The following is a 21,740-nucleotide window of genomic DNA, read 5'->3' on the forward strand; positions in this document are numbered from 1 at the left end:
CAGCAGCTGTGCGCACTTCAGTACTTCTTTGGGTGGGAAAGATCCTAGTGAGGAAAGAGGTACACGTAGTATTTTGTCTTGGACAAGGGAATTAAAGACGCTGTAAGGAAAAACACTGAGCCAGTAAGTAACCCAGACCACCAAGGCAATGCTAGGTTTTGTTGAGGAAGGTCCTAGTCGTCTCTGTTCAAGTAAGGGCATCAACACGAGACAGCTGACACTGGTCACGCTCTTCTCTTTCAGTTGCTACCACTGGGTGTCCCGCATGTTGTTTTCCTTCCGGGCCAATAACCACGCTCGTGCATTTGGTTAAATTTTATTTTTGGAAAGGCATTCCTCCCAGTTTGTTGAGATTACATCAAGGGGTCTTAAAAAAATGTTAATCATGAAAGCCTAGCATCATCTGCAAAAATCAGGCTATGCTGCTAAGTACAATCAAGATTATAAGAACACAAATGTCCTTAAGTCTACCGGATCTTAAGAATTATTCACCATCACCCACTAGAAAAAGTCAAAATGTTGCCCTCCTGAAAAGGTGGATCACTTTTCAGGAAACCAGAAGAGCTTCCCAAAGCCTTAACAATTGTGATTATGTTAATAACCCTTACACATGCATTTTACGAAATCTGTGCTAAGTCAGCTAGGCCGGAAGTTGGCAGGCAAATCACACCCTTGCTGTTGCTGCTGTTCGTGAGGACACTTGGAGGTCCCCACCTGCAACTCAGAGGCTCTTCCCATCGTGTTCATACAGTATAAGTACACGTATGAAGAGACTTGCTACCAGTACTATGCAAAACAAGCACACTTAATACCGCAAGTCATTTTTAACACAGGATGTCCAAATGTTCAGACTTTTAACTATGTGTGACAAAGCCAAGATATCCCACCATTCCAATAAAAAAGTGGGAGGGGTAGTTTTAACATATCATTAATATGTCCTATTAAGTTTTTCTAGGGAAGACAGAGTAGCCCATACACAATCTAGGGACAGAGGAAAACTCAGATCTCGGAAGACCTGGGGTTTCCGTGCCCCGCCATGTGGAGGGCTTACCTTCTTCCTTGCCAGACACCTGCTAGTTGCGAAGACCAAGGTCATTCCCATTGCTCTGCATTAGGAATTTCACTGCCCGACAGCCCACACGTGGAAGGTTCTTTGTGCCTGCGTGGCAGCACAGGGCACGTAAAGGGAGAGGATGAAAGCATTCCCCGAGAGACTGCTGAAAAGAACCCCCTGCCCCGGTCTGCCCCCAAAAGCACTCATGATACTCTTTAACTACATTCAAGGAATGAGAGGGGAAAGAACGGAGACATGCAGAGCCTAATGTACTCCAGCGGCCACCGCAAAGCTGGTCTTGCAACAAGCAGAGGGACAAGCACGTGACCTAGCTCAAATCGCCCGCATCTCCCTCTTCAGTTTCTTCCCTCCGACGGGTCTTTGCTGCCAACACGACCGGTCTTCAAAGGCGCTGAGTCTCTCTTTTTACCAAGTGGCTCAAGCTACTTTTAATCCTTCCCAATAGGATCCAGGTGAAAATAGCCTTGGGAATGCAGCAGCAGAGGAAACAAGGAATATACAGAAACAAAGTTTAGGAGAAGGGCCTCCCAGTGTTGAGTTAGAGACAAAGGTTCCAGGCTGCTGCCAGCAGCGGGGTCACCAGCAGAGCCATCTTCCCAGAGACAGTGGTGCCAAAGCTCCTGTTACACAGGTCCTGCTGGCAGCAGCGGTACTGGAGCTTCTGAAGCCCGAAGGAAGCTGAGATGTGCTCGAAACTGCAGTCCGCCAACTTCCAGCACTGGTAGTAATAGGATTTGGGCTCTGTGGGGGAGACACACACACAAGGGTGAGGAAGTGGGCAATGTTCTGTGCCTGCCTTCGAACTCCTGATCCTACTTCTTAGAACCTAGCTCCGAAGGGAAGTAGAGACATCCGGGCAAGAATACGTATCCTAGTCGGGCTATAAAGGGGAACGATTGAGCGACTGATGATGCGGCTCGAAAAGGAACTTTGCGCTAAAACCAAAGTCTCATGAGAACCTGCACAGCTGTGTGTGGTGGGAGCCCACAGGGGATCGTACTGAGGTTTTAGGGGTTTACTAAGATTTTTAAACACATACTCACATTGATCCAACAACCTTACTTCTAGAATTTGCTCTATGAAGTTCCTTGTGAAAAAGATTAGGAGAGATCCTCAAGAATGGTTACTGCAGGGGGCGCCTGGGTGGCTCAGTGGGTTAAGCATCCAACTTCAGCTCAGGTCATGATCTCACGGTTCATGGGTTCGAGCCCCGCGTCGGGCTCTGTGCTGACAGCTCAGAGCCTGGAGCCTGTTTCAGATTCTGTGTCTCCCTCTCTCTCTGCCCCTTCCCTGCTCGTACTTTGTCTCTCTCAAAAATAAACATTTAAAAAAATACCTAAGAAGTGGAAACCCACATGTCCATTAATTGGTGAATAGATAAACAAAATGTGGTCTATCCATACACTGGAATATTATTCAGCCATAAAAATGAATGGAAGTATTGATAACGTGCAATAACACGGGTGAACCTTAAACACATTATGCTTGGTGAAAGAAGCCAGTCACAAAGGCCACAAATACTGTAGGATTCCGTTTATATGAAATGTCCAGAACAGGAAAATCCAGGGGGACAGCAGGTAGATTAGTAACTTCTGGGTTATGTGGCAGGGAGGAATGGGAAGTGACTACTTAATGGGTAAGGATTTTCTTTTCGGGATAAAAATACTATGCAATTAGTGATGACAGACGTGCAACCTTGTGAATACACTAAAAGTCACTGCATTGTATTATTTTAAATTGTATGTGAATTGTATCTCAATAGAATGGATGCAGGACGGTATGTAGAATGAGAGCCATCTGTGTAAATAAAGTGTATGTGTGGAGGTAAATGCATTAATTTTTTTCTGGAAAAATCCCCAAGGAATTTAACAGTGTTACCTTCATGGAAGACTATCCTTCATTTATATGTCGCTTATGGACTGAGATTTTTTTTTTTTTAAGTCATTGGATACTTTTTAAAATATTTTAAACTTCATTTAAAAATCATTAGACTATTCAGTAATATAGGAAGAGTTTCCAAGAAAACATGCCACTATGGTCCCAATCTTTGCACACATAGAAAAAGAAAAGCCAAAAGCATATATGCCAACTATCCCATGGTTTTTTTAATATTCAGAAAAATTAAGGGAAAAGCAATGTGTTAGTTGAGAGGAATTATGGTAGATTTTCCTCTCCAAAATAACTGTCTATGTGCCAAGACTGTGTGCTACAAACTGGGGATATACAGACATAGAAGGTATGGTCCTTGCCCTGGAATCACTTTCTTATCTTCTGTGCTGGGAAAAAAGAAAAAAAAATGCAGATACCTATTTCCTTATTAAAGGCTTGTAACTAAATTTCATTCATAGCTGAGAACAAAACTACATTTTTTAAAAAGTTTTATTTATTTTGAGAGAGAAAGAGAACAGGCGCACAGAAGCAGGGGAGGGTCAGGGAGAAAGGGAGAGAGAGAATCCCATGCAGGCTCCGCGCCATCAGCGCAGAGCCCAACTTGGGGCTTGATCTCACGACCTTGAGATCATGACCTGAGCCAAAATCAAGAGTCGGACATTTAACTGACTCAGCCACCCAGGCGCCCTCAAAACTACATTCATAATTGCAAATGTAACTGTCCCACCTCCCCCTCAGAGGGAATGTGTGTTTGGACTGAATTTTAATGAAGTTTGGTCAAGTGGCAGAGGCCAGACAGAGTGTTCTAGTGACTTTACTTTCTTGGTCATTGGTATTTAAGAAGATGCCTCCAATAGAGGATGCTGTAGAATAGGGCAAGTTACTGCTTTCCATAATACTAACCAGGCAGTGGAACTGGAAAAACATTAAAGCTACCAGAATTTTAATTAGGGGAACCTAACAGCCTGGAGAGAGCAGATAGCAATTTATTAATAATTGCTACCAATTAATCATTTTACTATGTGTCCTGCAGTGAGCCAAGCATCTGCTTCAATGATCTTTTTAATTTTTTTTAATGTTTATCTTTGAAGGAAAGAGAGACAGAGCATGAGTGGGGGAGGGGCAGGGAGAGAGAGGGAGACAGAATCTGAAGCAGGTTCCAGGCTCTGAGCTGTCAGCACGGAGCCTGACACCAGGCTCAAACTCATGAACTGTGAGATCACGACCTGAGCTGAGGTCGGATGCTTAACCAACTGAACCACCCAGGCGCCCCTCTACTTCAATGATCTTATCTGCATAACAACCTCTGATGTGGTGAGCTCACCAAAGCCTCCGTCAGAACCACCCAAATAAAGCGGATTATATCAGAGTCACTGGAATGTTAGAGGTTCTCTCTCTGCTTGACGCATCATCCCGGCTCTCTTTGAAGATTTAGTTTGCGTCTAACGTCACCAAGCAACAGTCCCTAATTGTCCTCAGCACCTCTAAGTGTGCCCCTTGTTCAGAAGGTCATAACGGCAATGATGGCTTGGCACAGTCACGAGGCTTCTGCCAGAGTCTAAGCACGTGGTTTGTAATGCTGGGACATGGCCAGGATGCCAGGAAGTATCAGCTGAATTCACACTCAACGCCTACTTCTCTTCTAGACTCACTCTGTGCAGCACCATCATGTGCGTTTTCTCTTCAAACTGCCCCCCTGACCCCAGAAGAGAAGTATGCCCACTTTCTAGTTGGGGAAATGTGGCTAGAGTAGTTGAATGATCTCTCCAATGAGTACCTGACCTTTGACTCATGTTTTTGACAGTGTGCCCTGCCTCTCCCAGGAGACGTCAATCCGAGCTACAGGGAGATTTAGGTGCTCTGTTAGTATCTGTCTTACCGCAAGGTCAAAACAGCTCTAGTTCAAGAACTGCTATTACATGTCTGGCCGAATTTGGGGACTTCTGTACATAAGAAGAAACATATTTAAGATTCATGTTATCCCTTTTTAAAAAACAGGTTTTATTCTTTAGAGGACCTTTAGATTCACGGCAAAATTGAGCAGATGTAGAGTTCTCAGCCCCCTGACACCTCTGTGCCCGCCCTAAAGAACCTCCCCTTTATCAGCATCTCCCCCACCGCCCCCCCCCCCCAGTGGTACACTTGTTACAACTGAGGAACCCACATGGACTTATCATTACCGTCCAAAATCCATCATTTACGTTTCGGTTCGCTCTGGGTGTTGCATGCAGTTTGACATACATGTGGCACATGTCCACCAATATAGTATCACACAGAGTAGTTTTGTTGCCCTAAAATCCTGTGCTCCACCTTTTCATCCCTCCCTCCTTCCTGCTAACCCCTGGCAACCAATGACCTCTTTATGGTCTCCTTTTGCCTTTTCCAAAATGTCCTACCATGGAATGATACATTACATAGCCTTTTCGTATTGGCTTGTTTCCCTCAGTAATAGGCATTTAATTTTCCTTCATGTCTTTTCATGGCTTGATAGCTCATTTCTTTTTAGTCCATTGTCTGGATGTACTACAATGCACAGTTCATTTACCCATTCACTTACTGAAGGGCATCTGGTTGCTTCCAAATCTTGGCAACCATGAATAAAGCTGCTAGAAACATCTGTGTGCAGGTTTTTGTGTGGACAGAAGTTTTCAACCCCTTTGGGTATATATTCAGTGAGTGCTGAATCACACAGTGAGAGCATATTTAGCTTATTTAAGAAACTGCCAAGCCGCACCATTTTGCATTCCCACGAGCAGCGAACGACAGTTCCTTTTGCTCTGAACCCTTGTCAGCATTTGGTGTTGTCAGCATTTTGGATTTTGGCCACTATTAATAGGTGGGTCTTGTTATTTATATGAACCACTTTTTCTTCCCCAAAGTTTATTTTTATTTATTTTGAGAGAGAGACAGACAGAGAGAGAGAGCAAGAGGGGGAGGGGCAGAGAGAGGAGGAGACAGAATCCCAAGCAGGCTCCATGCTGTCAGAGCAGAGCTGGGTGTGGGGCTCGAACTCACAAACAGTGAGATCATGACCTAAGCTGAAGTCAAGAGTCGGATGTTTAACTCACTGAACCACCCAGGCGCCCCTACACAAACCACTTTTAAAAGTGGAACAATTCATTATAAGATAAGTTTTGGATGTCTCACGTATAGCATGGTGAGAATAGTTACTAATACTGTATTGTATGCTTGAAATTTGCTAAGAGGATAGATCTTAGTGTTCTCATCACACAAAAAAAAGGCAACAGTGTGAGGTGCAGGATGTGTTAATTAGATCACTGTGGTAATCATTTCACAATGCATACAAATATCAAATCATTACACTGTGTACCTCAAGCATACACGATTTTTCTCTATCAATTATTGTTCAGTAAAGTGTTAAACAATGGGATTTGAGAGCTGGAAAAAAGATATGGCTCTACTTCCCTCCTTCCCTCTCCTCTTCACCTCTACCATCCAATACACATATTACATTTCATAAATGAAAAAACACAGGCAGAAGGAGCTTACTGGATGGAGGCAGGACAGAGATGGGAGATGGGAGCTCCTAACTGCTAATCTAATTCTTACTCTACACATAATATTGCCTTTATTCTGTTAGTATCCAAAATCTATAAAGAACTTCTCAAACTCAACACCCAAAAAACAAATAATCCACTGAAGAAATGGGCAAGAGACATGAATAGACACTTCTCCAAAGAAGACATCCAGATGGCCACCCGACACATGAAAAAATGCTCAACATCACTCATCATCAGGGAAATACAAATCAAAACCATAAGGAGATATCACCTTACACCTGTCAGAATGGCTTACATTAACAACTCAGGCAACAACAGATGTTGGCGAGGATGTGGAGAAAGAGGAACCCTTTTGCATTGTTGGTGGCAATGCAAGCTGGTGCAGCCACTCTGGAAAACAGTATGGAGGTTCCTCAAAAAACTAAAAATAGAACTACTCTATGACCCAGCAATTGCACTACTAGGCATTTATCCACCATTTATCCAAAACAGGTGTGCTGTTTTGAAGGGACACATGCACCCCCAAGTTTATAGCAGCACTATCAACAATAGCCAAAGTATGGAAAGAGCCCAAATGTCCATCGATGGATGAATGGATAAAGAAAATGTGGTGTGTATGTATGTATATATATACATATATATATATATGTATGTATATAATGGAGTATTACTCGGCAATCAAAAAGAATGAAATCTTGCCATTTACAACTATGTGGATGGAACTGGAGGGTATTCTGCTAAGTGAAATTAGTCAGAGAAAGACAAAAATCATGACTTCACTCATATGAAGACTTTAAGAGACAAAACAGATTAACATAAGGAAAGGGAAACAAAAATAATATAAAAACAGAGAGGGGGACAAAACAGAAGAGACTCATAAATATGGAGAACAAACTGAGGGTTACTGGAGGGGTTGTGGGAGGGGGGGTGGGCTAAATGGGTAAAGGGAATTAAGGAATCTACTCCTGAAATCATTGTTTCACTATAAGCTAACTAATTTGGATACAAATTTTAAAAAATAAAAAATTAAATTAAATATTAAAAAAATATTGCCTCTATTCTCTTATTTGGAAATGACACTTTTTGTGGAGGGAGGTGGGAGAGATGTGGTTGAAGAGACACAGATGATCAAGGTTAACTTGATGCATGTGCTCATACATAACTGTGTTCAAATATTCGTGGAGTGAGTGGCTATGTTCTCTCCAGGGGCCTTATTGTGCTTTCTACATTAACAATGAATTATTATGGGCCTCTCTATCGAGGTAGAGGACCTGTCCTACACAATCAAGGACCTTGCATTGTAGGGCTTGGAATTTTAGCCACGTTCCAGGAATTTATATCAAAATTATCAGACACTCCAGTCAGACAGGATAATTCTGATTTGTGCTTACTTATTGAAGGATTTCTTATTTCTAGGCAAATTAATCTTCTTCTCCTTTCTATTGGGTTTTTCTGAACCTGTGGGTCTCCCGAGCCTTTTAGGAGTTCACCTGATATGTTCAGTATTCTTTGTTGCTGACTCTGGAAAGGCTTTGTGGTAGAGTATAGAAGAAGAGAATAACCTTGAAGGGTGTTTTTATTTTTCTCTCTTAGATGACAGTTACTGCTTGTTGAATACAAGCCTGATGAGAATGAATGTGGCACTCATTTTCTCCCAGGCCCTCCTCATCCCCTTACAGTTAGGAGGCAGGGAAGGGGCAGGCTCTTACCGCCTTCAATGTAGAGACACGAGTCAAGATTCGATGAACAAACGGAGGTCTTAGTGCAGTTACCACTCACTGGTGCCACACAGCTGTAGCATGTCAGGCTATGACCTAGAATCAGAAAGAAACCCGTCAGGACTTGTTAGAGCAGCACTAACTTGCCATCCTGGCAGAAGGAGGCCCACCATCTGCACTCGATGGGACGGGGGCTCGCAGCTCACAGCGCGCTTCCATTCCCACACAGATCCGTAGCAGATCTATTTTTCCAACCTCAAACTGCAGTCCCAGCAGCAATTTTTGGACCCTGATACAAGTACAAAAAGAATTTCCATGTGTCAAAATCCCTAGAACTGTGCAAATGAGAAGCTTCCTCTTACCCTCAACTAGAAGTGATTTTTAAAAAGTGATTAATTTGCAGCGATGTATTAAAAGGTAACTATCAAGAGAATAAACTAACAGAATTCTATAAATGCCTTCCAGGCAACGAATACTCTCTGATCACATTCTCATAGATCGATAATCAGTTATGTGGCAGTATCTGTCTGTGTGAAAGGACATTTTTGAAAATGAAATATGTAAAATCTCATAGAAGAATGTCATGGTGAAACCCAGACCAAGTGTGGGTTTTAGAACCCAAGAGCTAACTTGCAGTTCTAAGGCCAAAGCAAATATCCATCCCCGGGGGGGGGAGGGAATTTTCCAGAAGGCCAGAAGAAAGTGGCTCCTCACTATCTGAGCATATAGGAGCCAAGCTCTCTAGAGCATCTTAAATGGCCATGTTCGCCTTCCCTGGTGTGAAATCCCACCTAGCAGACGACTCTCCATCTGTGAAGGTTCCAGATTAACCTTTGAAAGGTCAGTCCAAATAACTCCCTCTTACCACTTTGTTTGCAGATGATGAGACAGATGCCTGGAGCCAGGCGCCCCCCCATAGGGTGAAGGTGGTGGGGGGGGGGGTGGTTAGCCCACTCTGCCTCTTCCTTCCTGAGGGCGTTGGTTGCCCCTGTGTGGGAGGGGAGCCTCAATCGGAAGAGACGCAATGTTTCTGCAGTCCCCTCCCTGTTCCAGATGCGTGTACACACGCATGAGAGGGGAGAATGTAAGAGGGAGGGTGTGTTCTAGCTCAAATTCTGGAGACGGCCGTTTGAAAGGTTGTTCCTAGGACTGAATCTTCTCCTGGCTAGAGCCAGAGTTCACTTGGTTTCTTCTTCTTCTTTTTAATGTTTATTTATTTATTTTTGAGAGAGGAAGGGATAAAGCAGTGAGAAGGGGAGGGGCAGAGAGGGGGGGGAGACAGAGCATCCCAAGTAGACTCCCCGCTCCCAGCGCGGAGCCCGACACAGGGCTCAAACCCGTGAACCATGAGGTCCTGATCTGAGAGGCAATCAGAGTCAGATGCCCAACCACGTCACCCACGTGCCCCTTCATGTGGCTTCTTGACAAACCTTTAAACAGTGGAACCAAAGTTCACCTTTGGAAATTCTGTTGGGCAGAAATATTCATAGCTACCATGTTCATTCAGTGTGCAAATATCCACGTACCCACATGCTAAGCATTGGGTCAGTCTTGCTGAGGTCGAAGAAAAAGTGAGCGCATGACCTCACAGTTCAGATCCATGTCCCCGGGGACCGCTCACCTGAATGGCAGAGGACAGCCAGGATGAGCAGGAGCACCAGCAGGATGAATCCTTGGCTTCCCATCGTGATCATCCACAGACTCTGTAAGGAAGGGACACAAAGGGTGGTCACAAACCAACAAATGGGTGCTGGTTATCTCAGAGACCGACAGCTGGAGGGCCCGGAGCCTTCAGGAAGCATGGGGAAGGAGTTAGCAGATCGAGAAATGGTCTAGAAATGGTCTGGGGTGCCGTGAACCAAGGTGCTCTCCTGGTCCCTCCTCTTGCCCCCAAACCTCAGGTTACTAAAAAAACGCTGCTGGTCCTGGGAGAAGGGTGGCTGTGGGAGTCAAAGTGCACCTGGCCGAGAGTCAGCAGTGCCCGGGCCCCAACCCCAGCTCTCACCTATAGTGGCCGTGAATAAACGTCCACTCCAAGCCACAGTCGTCATGATCATGCAGTGGGGATAGCACTCTCTTCCCCATAAGTGGTGTTTAGTCAAACAGGAATATGAGAAAAATACTTAATTCAGCAACTACAATTCCCACTCTGCTGGCCCCACCCGAAACTGCTGGCTGAGCCAGGGCCTAGCAAGGGTCACCTTTCCAGGCCATGCCACTAAGTGTGTCAGACCAGACAGGTGACACTGGTGCCCTCCAGATGCCGGTGCCTCCTGCGGCAGAACAGGAGGCAAAGGTTTAGCATGCACAGAAGCTCCGCACCTTAGCAAGTGTGATGGAGACACCACCTTGTTCACCTCCTCCCCTCTGGGGAGGTAAAGAGGGGTCTGGGTGACTTTGACGACCAGTCCCACTACAGTAATGCCTACGTGGGTACAGTGAGCATCAGGGGAGGAGAGGGAAGGGTTGAGATAGCTCAAACCCTTTTCACCCGATAAGGAAGGCAAAGCACAGAGAGATTTCTAACTGAGTAAGTATAAGTCATCTCTAAGAAGTCTCCCAATCCCACCCCTACCTTCCCGACCCCCTCCTGAAACAAGGAGGCAACAGTGCCTCTAAACCAAGATGCCCCACAATCTAGGCCCCTCAACCCCACAGGTCAGGACTTCTGCCTGACAGGCCCAGGGTCTCTTGGTAGGTGAGCCCCCACCCCTCTTTAAGTTAGGAACAGCATCTCCACACCTCTGAAGGTCATCCTCTGCTCAGGAATGGGCTGAAGATGGTCAGGGGAGGGTTGAGAACCAGAAAGAACAGATTCTGGCATTGCTCAAAGAAAACACTGAGTAAGTCATGCCTGGATCAAAGAGACACGTTGCTTTCCTGATGTGTGGGGAACTAGGAAGAAAACCAAACAGGGCCTGGCCTTTCTTTACAAGTTGTTGAATAACCTCTACTTCCTTCTGGCCTCTTCAAAATCTGCAACAACCTACTAATGGCCACCACCCCCCCCCCCCATGCTGAGCCTCCTGGGGGTTAGCTACCCACAGCAACCCCATACAGTGAGGATTGGAGGTGCCCAAGGGCAGAGGTTAGAGCTCAGATGTCGGAGTGGCAGAGATCTGGATGTAGGGCAGGTTATGCGGCTGCAACCAGGCCTCACTCACTTCATCTACAACAAGCAGCGGGTACAGAGGTGCGATCCAACACCGTGAGGATTTATGGAGGTAAAACAAGTTAAATGAGTATGTGCTTGACACAGCCAGGCACACACAAGTGGTGGGTGTGTGGATGCACACAGACCTCTTGCCCTAACTCAGACAGGCTTGTCTACTACACCTCCTGTTCTGAGTACCTGAGTCCTCGCATCTTTCTTCCTGGCCCCTCCCCTGAGAGGTGGGGGCCCTGAGGGCTCCGTACTCTAAGCGATGAGGAAGAGGCCTCAGCCCCTCCTGCTGGCATCCTGACTGCCCTGCAATGCCCTCTGCCTGGAGCCAGAAGAGTGAGAACCCCTTCTACTCTCCCCTTGCTAGTGAGTGACCTGGGCCTGGGCACACTGCCAGCTCCCCGCCTGGCTTCTCACGTTCACCAGTTTCTGGGCAGAAAGGATAACTGACACGTTCAAGTTAGACAGGGCTCAGGTCTGTGAAGAACAAGGAGAGGAAGGTATTAATCTGAGGTCCCTCACAGCAGGGCAGGGGCTACAAAATAAGAACGGCTGCCACATCAGGTGTCCCCCCTGGAGGAGGAGGAGGGAGGGAGCTCCAGGCCAGGGTCAGGAACTGGGAAGATGTCAGGCTGGCAGGAACTTCCAGGCTTCCCCTGGAATGGTAACAGCATCCTGACAAACGGGGCCATACACAGAGGTGTCCCCTGATGAAGTGCATTGGAAGGAACCTGCCTACTAAGAAACGCTCATCTCTTAACAAAAGCAGGGAAGAAACAATGAGCTGCTTAAGGGACAGGCTTTCCTGTCTGGTCTGGAGAGTCTGAACAAGGCCTTGAACAGTTCTGGCTCTGCCACCTACGTGCTGTGAACTCAACCTCTGAACTCCACTCTCCATTCACTAGCATGGGGATAAATACACATACTGCATGGTACAACACCCGGCACTCAAGAAGGCACTCCAAAAGCAGTCGCCACTATAGTATTACTGAAGAGTTGTGAGGTTACCAGGAGGAAGAAATGGGGGAGAGAGGGGGTGGTGGGAGGGAGGGGTGTGGAGGGTAGACAGAAGGTAGCGTTAGGTGAGGAAGCCAGACAAATGCCCTGGAATGGATGAGCCGGGGGCACCGAGGGCACCAAACGTTAAGGCAGCCCCCAGATTTTGGGGTTGGAGAGTGTCAAGTCTTGGTTTCGACACATCACTTTGCTGGCTGGTAGTCACTGTGGCTGCTTCCGTGACATGGCTGTGGGAGGGGAGGGCAAAGACGGCAGAGGAAGAAGTGGCCAGTGTGCTGATACCAAGGTTAAGCTGTTCAAATCGAAATGAGACCAAGTCTTCATTAACCACTACTAAAGTATCAATTTCCAAGGGCAAAATGTTGTCATGGCAGGAGAGGGAGGAAAGAAAATACCTGATTGCTTTAAAGCTATTTTACAAATGCCCCCAACATGTTGACAGTAGTTAATGCTAAGACGGATTATTTATGATTTCTTATTTCTCTTCCTGACCCTTTACTTTTTGCCATACTTTCCCCAGCTATTCTATAATGGACCAGGTGTTACTTTTATAATCAGAGATATTGGGAAAATCCACACATAACAAATGTTTCCCTTTTGGTGGTCACCTATCACCCGTCTTTTGGCAAATCTTTCTTCAGACTTAAAACAAAAACAAACAAACTGAACCTCATAATTTCAAACTCTTACCCCCTAGTCTAAAACACCCTCTGCTTTAAACTTTAAAATGATGCCCATAAGTTAAGTGTACATCAGATGCTCTGCCATGACTTTCCCACTCCACCCAAGCCAAACACTTCCATGCAAAATGCACCCAGAGGGCCCCAACACTCTTCTTTGCTAAACACATTAACTCATTTAAACAGTGGATTTAAGGGGCACCTGGGTGGCTCAGTCGGTTAAGCGTCCAACTTCGGCTCAGGTCACAATCTCACGGTTCCAGGGTTTGAGCCCCGCGTCAGGCTCTGTGCTGACAACTCAGAGCCTAGAGCCTGCTTCAGATTCTGCGTCTCCCTCTCTCCCTGCCTCTCCCCCACTCACGCTCTGTGTGTGTGTGTGTGTGTGTGTGTGTGTGTGTATGTCTTTCTCTCTCTCAAAAATAAAAAAACAAATTAAAAAATTAAAAAAAAAATTTAAACCGTGGATTTAATTATTGGAAACAGACTAAAGTCATTCTGAATAAAGTCCAAAGACTAAAGATGGGTGAGCCTCCTGGAAAATACCATTTTGGAGCTGTAATACACACTTGAAGCCAGTCTTAGGAAGTATGGACAGGTTTTTCTGGATGACTCTGAACCTGATTCCTTCAGGGGTGCTCCAAATAGGCTTTTCATCTGCAGGAATAAGTAAACACTAGAAGATAGATAAGCACTGTCTAAAACAGTAAACATTTGGCAACATACATGGCTATGAGTAAATTAGGATACAATTCTATGGTGGGGAACTGCACAGCCATGAAGAGGGACAAACAGGGAAGGCTGTTCACAATGTATTAAGGAAAAAGCCAGTTTAAAAATAGCTATAATCTTATTACTTTTTGTTGAAAGTGACGCTTGGAATACTATATCAACTTTCCTGACATTTTTGGAACATGTGGTTGATAGAACAGTAGAACTATGAGCAGCTTGTTCATGCTTAAATATATTTTCTTAACAATAAACATTTTTATAGAAAGAGTTCTGAACGTGATAGCAGGATATGTTAATGTACTTACAAATCATTTTACTGGCAGCTTAAGTTTTTTTTCTACTACTCAACCTGATTAGGTATAAAAATATATACCACTTTTCAAAATTGGCTTGAGGTAAAAAAATGTTTTGTGTACATATCCTCTCCTATGTCTATCTGGTGACAATTATTTTAGTCACACTCTGTATTGGTAAAATATGAGGCTTGGGTGATTCTCTTGCAGTCCTGCAAGAGAGAGCTATATTCTAATCCCACTTTGCTGCCGATTCATAGAACCTTAAAGCAGTCAAATGAGAACTGATGTGTTCCTCCATTTGTGAAGGGGTAATGATTATTCTATATAATGAAAAAAATATAAGATTAATATGTGAGGGTTTTAAAGCTTAATATGGACTAAAAAGTAGCAGTTTAAGGAACAAACAAGCAGACAAATGTACATGCAATCCTGGAGTTACTCTGTCTTGGGCTCAGTCAGACCTGACCTAGAAATAGTATTTTTACTTCTTAGCGGCCAATTTCTGAATTCTTTCCCATTTATCAGGATAGTAAAATAAACAGGTGTAGAACCCAGGAGAAATAGTTGAAGGAAGAAACCAGGACTCTTCTATTTGAAAAAATATAGTCAGAGACAATTACTGTCTTCAGATATGCTGAGGGTCACTGAGAAAGGGAGGGAGAGGTTATCCTGTGTAATTTCCAAAGGCAGCATCAGGACTTCCTAAGGAACAACTATTTGCCTCCACCCCATCCCTCCTACCTTCCTGCTGTGTGTGAGGCAATGTGCAGAGTAGCAGCACGTCTGGAAAGCAATTCCCTTGGTAAAATGTAAAAAAACCTCTCATCACTTGACAATGTTCAAGCAGAGAGCAGAGATCAAGGATCACAGACATTGCAGAAAAGGTTCCTGCAGAAGGCAGCAAGGGGTTAAAACCAAAGTTCTCAGAAGTACAAAAGATTCATTTTACAATAAAACCAACCTGATAATTATTTATTCATTTGCATCCACCTGAGACGGAAGAGGAAGCTGAAATGTTGCAAGGTGATTTACAAATACAGACATCCCTGATCAAGTTCCTGAAAATGCTTTAGGTAGCAAATTTATGGATAGTGTGAGCCCACATTCCACCCCCCCCCCATATTCCATTATTTTAAAAGGAAAACAAAGGGATGTTACTGTCCATCCAGAAACTCCAACCAGTCCTTCCAAATAACTATCTAAACAATCCATAGAACTTGAACATGAAGCATTTAACACATCGCTATTTAATGACACAGCTTAAGCAAATGAAAGGAATTCACTGGTGAGTGGGCATATTTACTGCCATTAAGTAGGTTCACTCTCAACACCTACACCCCATTCATCCCACAACAATTATTTATGAGCCCCCTGTGGGCAGGTACTGTGCTAGGCGCTGTGTTAGTGACCAGTGAACCAGGCAAGGCCCCGCCTAGAACTTTATAATCTAGTGGAGGTAGACATCACCTAGTGCTAAAGACTAGAAAGAAAAGAAAATAAGGAAACAGCACCAGTTCTGAAACACAAGTGGCATAAGAGTCACCTGGAAGGCCATTAAGCACAGATGCAGAGCCCATCTCTAGAGGTTCTGGGTCTTGGGTCTGGGGTGTGGGGGACAAGAATTTGCACTTCTAACCAGGAACACACTGAAAACCACTGGGTTAGAGGGTGACCAGGGACAAGGGTGAGGCTAGTTTAGATAGGGCTGGAAGCGTCTCTCCCAACAATGTTGTGAGAGAAGCTGTTGGTTCTAATTAAATAATTAAAGGCTTCTTCTCCTTTTAAGGGCCTGTGTGATTACACTGGGTCCAATGTCACTGAATGCATTAACTGTATTTAATCCTCACACAATGTTGTAAAGTAAATTTAATCTGCCTCCATTTATCAAAAGAGGAAACTGGATCAAGGAGGGGAATGAATTTAGGCAACTGTGGTAGGCAGAATAAATAACACCTCTCTTCCCCAAAGGTGTCCGCGTCCTAATTCCCAGTACCTGTGAATACTGGCAACCTTAGATGGCAAGTGACTTTGTAGATGAGATTAAGGTTACAACCTGTTCTGGATTATCCATAATCGTGTGGGCGATTACACTGAAGAGGACAGGAAGGCAGTAGGATCTGTCAGAGATGTGAAAACAGAAGCGGGACGCCTGGGTGGCTCAGTTGGTTAAGTGTCCAACTTCAGCTCAGGTCCTGATATCAGGGTTGGGAGTTCGAGCCCCACATCGGGCTCTCTTCGGATCTTCTGTCTCTCTTTCTTTCTGCCCTTCCCCCACTCATTCCTTCTCTCTCTCCCCCCACCTCAAAAATAAATAAACATAAAAAAAAAAAGAAAAGAAAATGAAGCAAGTGGGGGAGCCTCATTGACAGCTGGTAGAGCATGTGACTCTTGATATCAGGGTTGTAAGTCTGAGCCCCACGTTACAGACCTACTTAAAAATAAAATCTTAAAAAAAAAAAAACAGGAAGAAGAAGAGGCAAGAGATTCAAGGAGGATGATGGAGCTCTCTTACTACTGCTGATTTTGTGAACTGATGAAGTGGGGTGGGGGGCCACAGATGAGGCATACAGGTGGCCTCCAGAATAGTCCTCAACTGACACTTGACCAGGAAACGGGACCTCAGTCCTCTAACCAAATGGACTCTATTGTGCCAATAACCTGAATGAGCAAGGAATGGCTTTTCCCACAGAGCCTCCAGAAAGGAACACAGTACTACCAACACATTGACATGAACCTGGTGATGCCCACAGCAAGACTTCTGACATACGGAACCACAGATTTAATTAATCTGTGTTGTGTTAAGCCCCTAAACTTGTGATGATCTGTTTCAGCAGCAATAGAAAACGGATGCACCAACCCCAGAACTGGTAAATAGTTAAAGCAGCATTTAAACTCAGCTCTGAGCTTCTACCCACAGTTAAACTCTCTGGAGAGGAGACTTCTCGTGAATTCAGCTTCTGAAGTAAATTATTAAGCTGAGGCCACCAGAGAAGAGACTTTTATATCAATGCTGGTTCCAAGAGATTCACAGATACCCATCAGTTTAGTTTCTGCTCCTGGGAGCATGGCACCTCAGAGGCTGATGAACTTTAAGGCCAGAAGTGTCCTCAAAAATGAAATCTAGGGTTCTCATGTTCTAGAAAATTACTGGAACCCCAGGGAATGAAGTTACCTGTCCCGAGGCAACACGTTAGTTGCAGAGCCACACTGGGTGGGTCCTGCTTCCATTCACCAGGGGCTGGTAACTCACAAGTGGCTTAGTGTCAGAGGCTTGGAGCTTTGCCTCCTTATCACCTTGGGACATATACAGTGCCTGCTGCAGCCACGTATACAGAGACACCTAGACAAAAATCAGTTACTCAGTTCACAGAAGTAATTACATCAGAAGGTAGAGACAACCAGAAAGCCACCATCATAATGAACAGCCCCTCCCAGCCACCTGGGAGGTCCCACTGCCAGGGACAACCATCCCAAAACTCTCTAAACCACATAAATCTGCAGCTTTCCCTACAAGGGCCTTCTCTGCCATTTGTTCCAGGACTGCAAGAGCTAGAGGTCTCCGAAGAGGGCCTCTTATTAGAGAGCCAACTCATGGCCCTGCCCTTTGAGGTTATACATGCACAGCCAATGAATGGTTTAGTGAAGATATTTCACAAAGATACAGCGCTTAGATAAAAAGTACATATTCCCCTTGAGGAAAACCTCAAGCACCTCTGGGCTTGGTTTTGTTTTTTGGCATTCTGGCCGAAGTTTGAGAGCTGACCCAGAATTTTTAATGTGCTTCTTTTCAGGAGCTTGTACCTGCAGCTGTCAAGGTGAATTCCATTACACAGCTGCTCTCCTTATTGTAAAACCCACTTTATTTGGGCTTTGATTTTCCAAATCACTCAGTAATAATGGGCTGTTTTCCTTATATCAAGGTTCAGCAAAAGGTTTCCTGTTTCTGCTTTAAAAATACAGAAGTGACAAGTTGTAGGCATTTTTGGTTCTCTGTGAGGCAAGTCTTTATCTTCCTTGGGGTTACAAATCTACCACCAGAGTAAATAACCACATTAAAAAAAATGTTTTTTAATGTTTATTTTTGAGGGAGAAAGAGAGAGAATATGAGCAGGGGAGGGGCAGAGAGAATGGGAGAGAGAGAATCCAAAGCGGGCTCCAAGCTATCAGCAGAGAGCCTGCTCGGGGCTCCAACTCAGGAACCGTGAGATCATGACCTGAGCTGATGTCAGATCCTTAGCTGACTGAGCCACCCAGGCGCCCCATAAATAACCACATTTTGAGAAATGTTAACACCCCTAACAATGAACATTCTGAGCTGTATGTATCTTCCTTGGAGAAGTGGGCATAAAATGCCCTTATGGGGAACAGGAACAATTGCTGTGGGGACACCCAAAATACTAATAGCCACCATTTGTGCCTCACAAACAGGTGCCAAACTGATTTCCACGAATTACCTCAGTCCTTTTAACACCCTATGAAGTAAGGCCTATTATTTTACTGATAATAATGTGAGGTTAAACAGCTCGCTCAAGATTACCCAGCCAGTAAACAGCAGAGCCAAGATTCAAACCCGGGTGTGCTGCCCAGGCCCTTGACCGCTACACCGTGACACACGAACTTGGTGGTTGTGAATTCACCATTCTATTCATGCACACCAAGCTTCAAACTCTACCTGATTCCAGGTGGATTCCAGAGCCATGGTCACCGAGAGACAGATTAAGCTAGGTAAGGTAGGGCAAAAGTGGTAGAAAAGAGGTGTTTTCCTGAGAATTGAACACAGAGTCATCTCTGGGTTAAGTCTCCTACGTTTGAAGTCTTTACCTCCATTTCACAAATTGTTTATTATCACAAGCTAACCTTGACAGGGGCCCTATGTAGGCTATGTCTCTAAATCTGTAAAATGTACGGGCTGATTTATTTAGAATTAAGTAGAAGTATTGCAGTTGAGAGAGGTGGGCAGCCAGGTCTCCACTGGGGCCCCTTAACCTCTTGAAGAAAGTCACCACCAAGTAAGAACATGATTTTTAAAAGCACCAACTGGTGGGCGCTTGGGTGACTCAGTGGGTAAGCATTTGATTTTGGCTCAGGTCATGATCTCATGTGGACTGAGTCCCAGACCGGCTCCTGGCCAAGCCTGCTAGGGGTCCTCTCTCTCCCTTTCTCTCTGCCCTGTCTCCGTTCATGCGCGTGCTCTCTCGCTCTCAAAATAAATAACATTAAAAAAAAAAGGCATCAGCTGGTCACAACAGGAGGTACCATGGCCACAGGCGGTTATAGAGAGTAGGAAAAGCACCATCAAAAGGAAAGCATGAGAAAGTCTCTGGGCTAGCGCCTTCACAAGGTGCAAGATGAACGCACTATTTCACAACCCGGGCCTGCCCAGGACAGAAGCAGGAAACCTGATCTCAGAAGTCTCTGCCAAGGTGAGTCACTAACTCCAGCTCCTCTCATTGTGGGTGCGTTCCAGGCTAGCTTCCAGAAGCCATTTCCATTGCCCGGCCGCCGCCCACGTGTGTTAGTTAGCTAGCCGAGAGATGGCATATGTGACGCGGCGCATTTCCAGGATCCATGGAGAGCCTGCTTCTCGTTAAATAACAACACAAACCTCGATTTAACATTGCTTTGCAAGTCCGCTGCCAGACTCCAGGAAGGGGGTAGCCCCCTCAAAACAAAATGTCTACGTTTCGGCCCCGCCCTTTTTCCAATTCCAAATTTGTACAGCTAGAGAAGGTCTGTTACCACCTGGCACGGAGCGGGTTTAACCTCCTTTCGAGGCATGATTTCTCTTCCCTAAGGTGCAAGAGCTTCCCTTCAGAGCGAGGCGAGGGCAGGTGGTCGGGGTTCCAGGAAGATATTCCCTAGGCAACGGAGGGCACAGCGCGCAGGATTTGGGCTGTTTCAGAAAGGGCGCCCACTCCTCCCCCCCTTCTCTTCTTTTTGTTAACAAAAAGAAGAGAAGGGAGGGAGGAGTTGTGCAGGGCTCTCCTAGGCAGCCCCAGGCAGGCCACCAGGGGCCTCCGGTGCCGGGAAGCCTCGGGCCGCGGGCAGAAGGGCCTGGGGAGGATGCCGAGAGTCGCCACTCCTCCTGGGGTCTCCGCCCGCCCCGATCCCGCCGCAGGTGAGGGCACGCGCCAAATCTAGCTCACTGCGGCCTCAGGTTCCGGGTGCGGCTCGGACCCAGCCCAGCCCAGCCCAGCCTAGGGCCTTACCTGCCAGCAACCAGGGTGTCTGTTCCAGCGCCGCTCGGCCCGTGTGCTCTGGCTCCGCAGGTCTTTTCAGCCTGGGTCGCTGAAAGCCCGGAAGCTCCGCCCCCTCCCGCTGGCCCTACCCCCGCGGCCGCTAGGTCTGGCACTCGCGCGCCGCAGTCTGGGAGCCCAAGGTCACCCAGGTCCTAGAGCGATCTGTAGACCCTTGGAGCTCACCGCGCGCGCCCAGACCACCTGAGCGACGGCCGCGCAACCAGCCCTGGCCAGGCAACGGGGCAACCACTGCGCGCAGGGTGACTCAGGCTACCCGCCCAGATTCAGAAAAAAGACCGTGGCCACGAATAGATTAAGGTCTTTAAAACCCCAGAAACGGAAAGTTTATGTCCTCCTCTGATTTGTTTTAGGAAACAAATATATGAAAAGTCCATGACTTCAGATTTTCCGTTCGTTAAAAAAAAATAAAATGTTTCAAAAAACTTTATTGTGCCCATGCCAAGCCCCCACTTGGCCTGGCTGTCAGGTTCTCCAACCCTGCTGCAGCCTGAGTCTCCTTCTTTTTCGTAAATGCATGAGATACCATTTAAGTAGGGAAATCATATAACTGATTATGACATGTGCTTTCTACCACGATCCTGATGGCTTTTGGATGTCAGGGAATGAGTTTCAGTTGGTGGTGCCCAAATCTTGGTTTTCCTCTCTAGAAATGGGAGTCTCAAACCAAGACTTACTTTGATATTTAAAATGTGTCTGCTGAAAACAGCAAATACAGGGGCGCCTGAGTGGCTCAGTCAGTTAAACGGCTGACATCAGCTAGGGTTTGATCTCTCGGTTCCTGAGTTTGGGCCCTGGTCCAGCTCTGTGCTGACAGCTCAGAACCTGGAGCCTGCTTCGGATTCTGAGTCTCTCTCTGTGTGTCTCTCTTTCTCTGCCCCTCCCCCCCCTGCACTCTCTTTCAAAATAAATAACTAACTTAAAAAAAAAAACAGCAAATACATGTATTTCCTTGTTTACTAAACTCTTTCACATGCATTATCTCATAGGCATCCTATTAGCTATTGCCTCCTTGTAACTCTTGGATTCTGAGATCCCACCCTCTCCTGGTTTTGCTTCCAGTTTCTCGATCTTTCAGGCTTTTTTTTTTTTTTTTCAAACATTTATTTATTTATTTTGAGGGAGAGAGAGAGAGAATGAGTGGGGGAGAGGCCAGGAGAGAGAATCCCAAGCAGGCTCTTCGCTGTCACACAGGGCCCAATGCGGGGCTCAGTCTCACAAACTGTGACATCATGACCTGAGCAGAAATCAAGAGTCAGAAACTTTACTCATTGAGCCATCCAGGCGCCCCATCCTTTCAGTCTTGAGCCTTTTCCACTACCTCTCATAAATCTGGTGTTGCCAGGTTGGACTGAGAACCACTGCTCTGTGCTCCTTGGGCGAGAACACTGCAT

The 21,740-nt window shown here is 45.8% G+C and overlaps 1 protein-coding gene across 2 annotated transcripts; it reads right to left on the bottom strand.

Annotated features, from left to right (window-relative positions):
- Positions 1-304: 304 nt before the first annotated feature.
- Positions 305-20,391, bottom strand: CD59 (CD59 molecule (CD59 blood group)). 2 transcript variants are annotated; one of them, XM_007082041.2, is made up of 4 exons: positions 20,299-20,391; positions 9,826-9,907; positions 8,196-8,300; positions 305-1,816 (listed from the first exon to the last, which is right to left on the bottom strand). In XM_007082041.2, exons 2-4 carry the CDS (start codon positions 9,896-9,898, stop codon positions 1,614-1,616), a joined length of 381 nt encoding a protein of 126 aa, XP_007082103.1. In that variant the 5' UTR covers positions 9,899-9,907; positions 20,299-20,391; the 3' UTR covers positions 305-1,613. The 2 variants fall into 2 exon arrangements, with proteins under 2 accessions (XP_007082103.1, XP_007082104.1); XM_007082042.3 differs by lacking the exon at positions 20,299-20,391 and adding an exon at positions 17,262-17,432.
- Between the last annotated feature and the right edge of the window lie 1,349 nt (positions 20,392-21,740).

The sequence above is a fragment of the Panthera tigris genome, chromosome D1, assembly GCF_018350195.1.
Source record: "Panthera tigris isolate Pti1 chromosome D1, P.tigris_Pti1_mat1.1, whole genome shotgun sequence".
Taxonomy (NCBI): domain Eukaryota; kingdom Metazoa; phylum Chordata; class Mammalia; order Carnivora; family Felidae; genus Panthera; species Panthera tigris.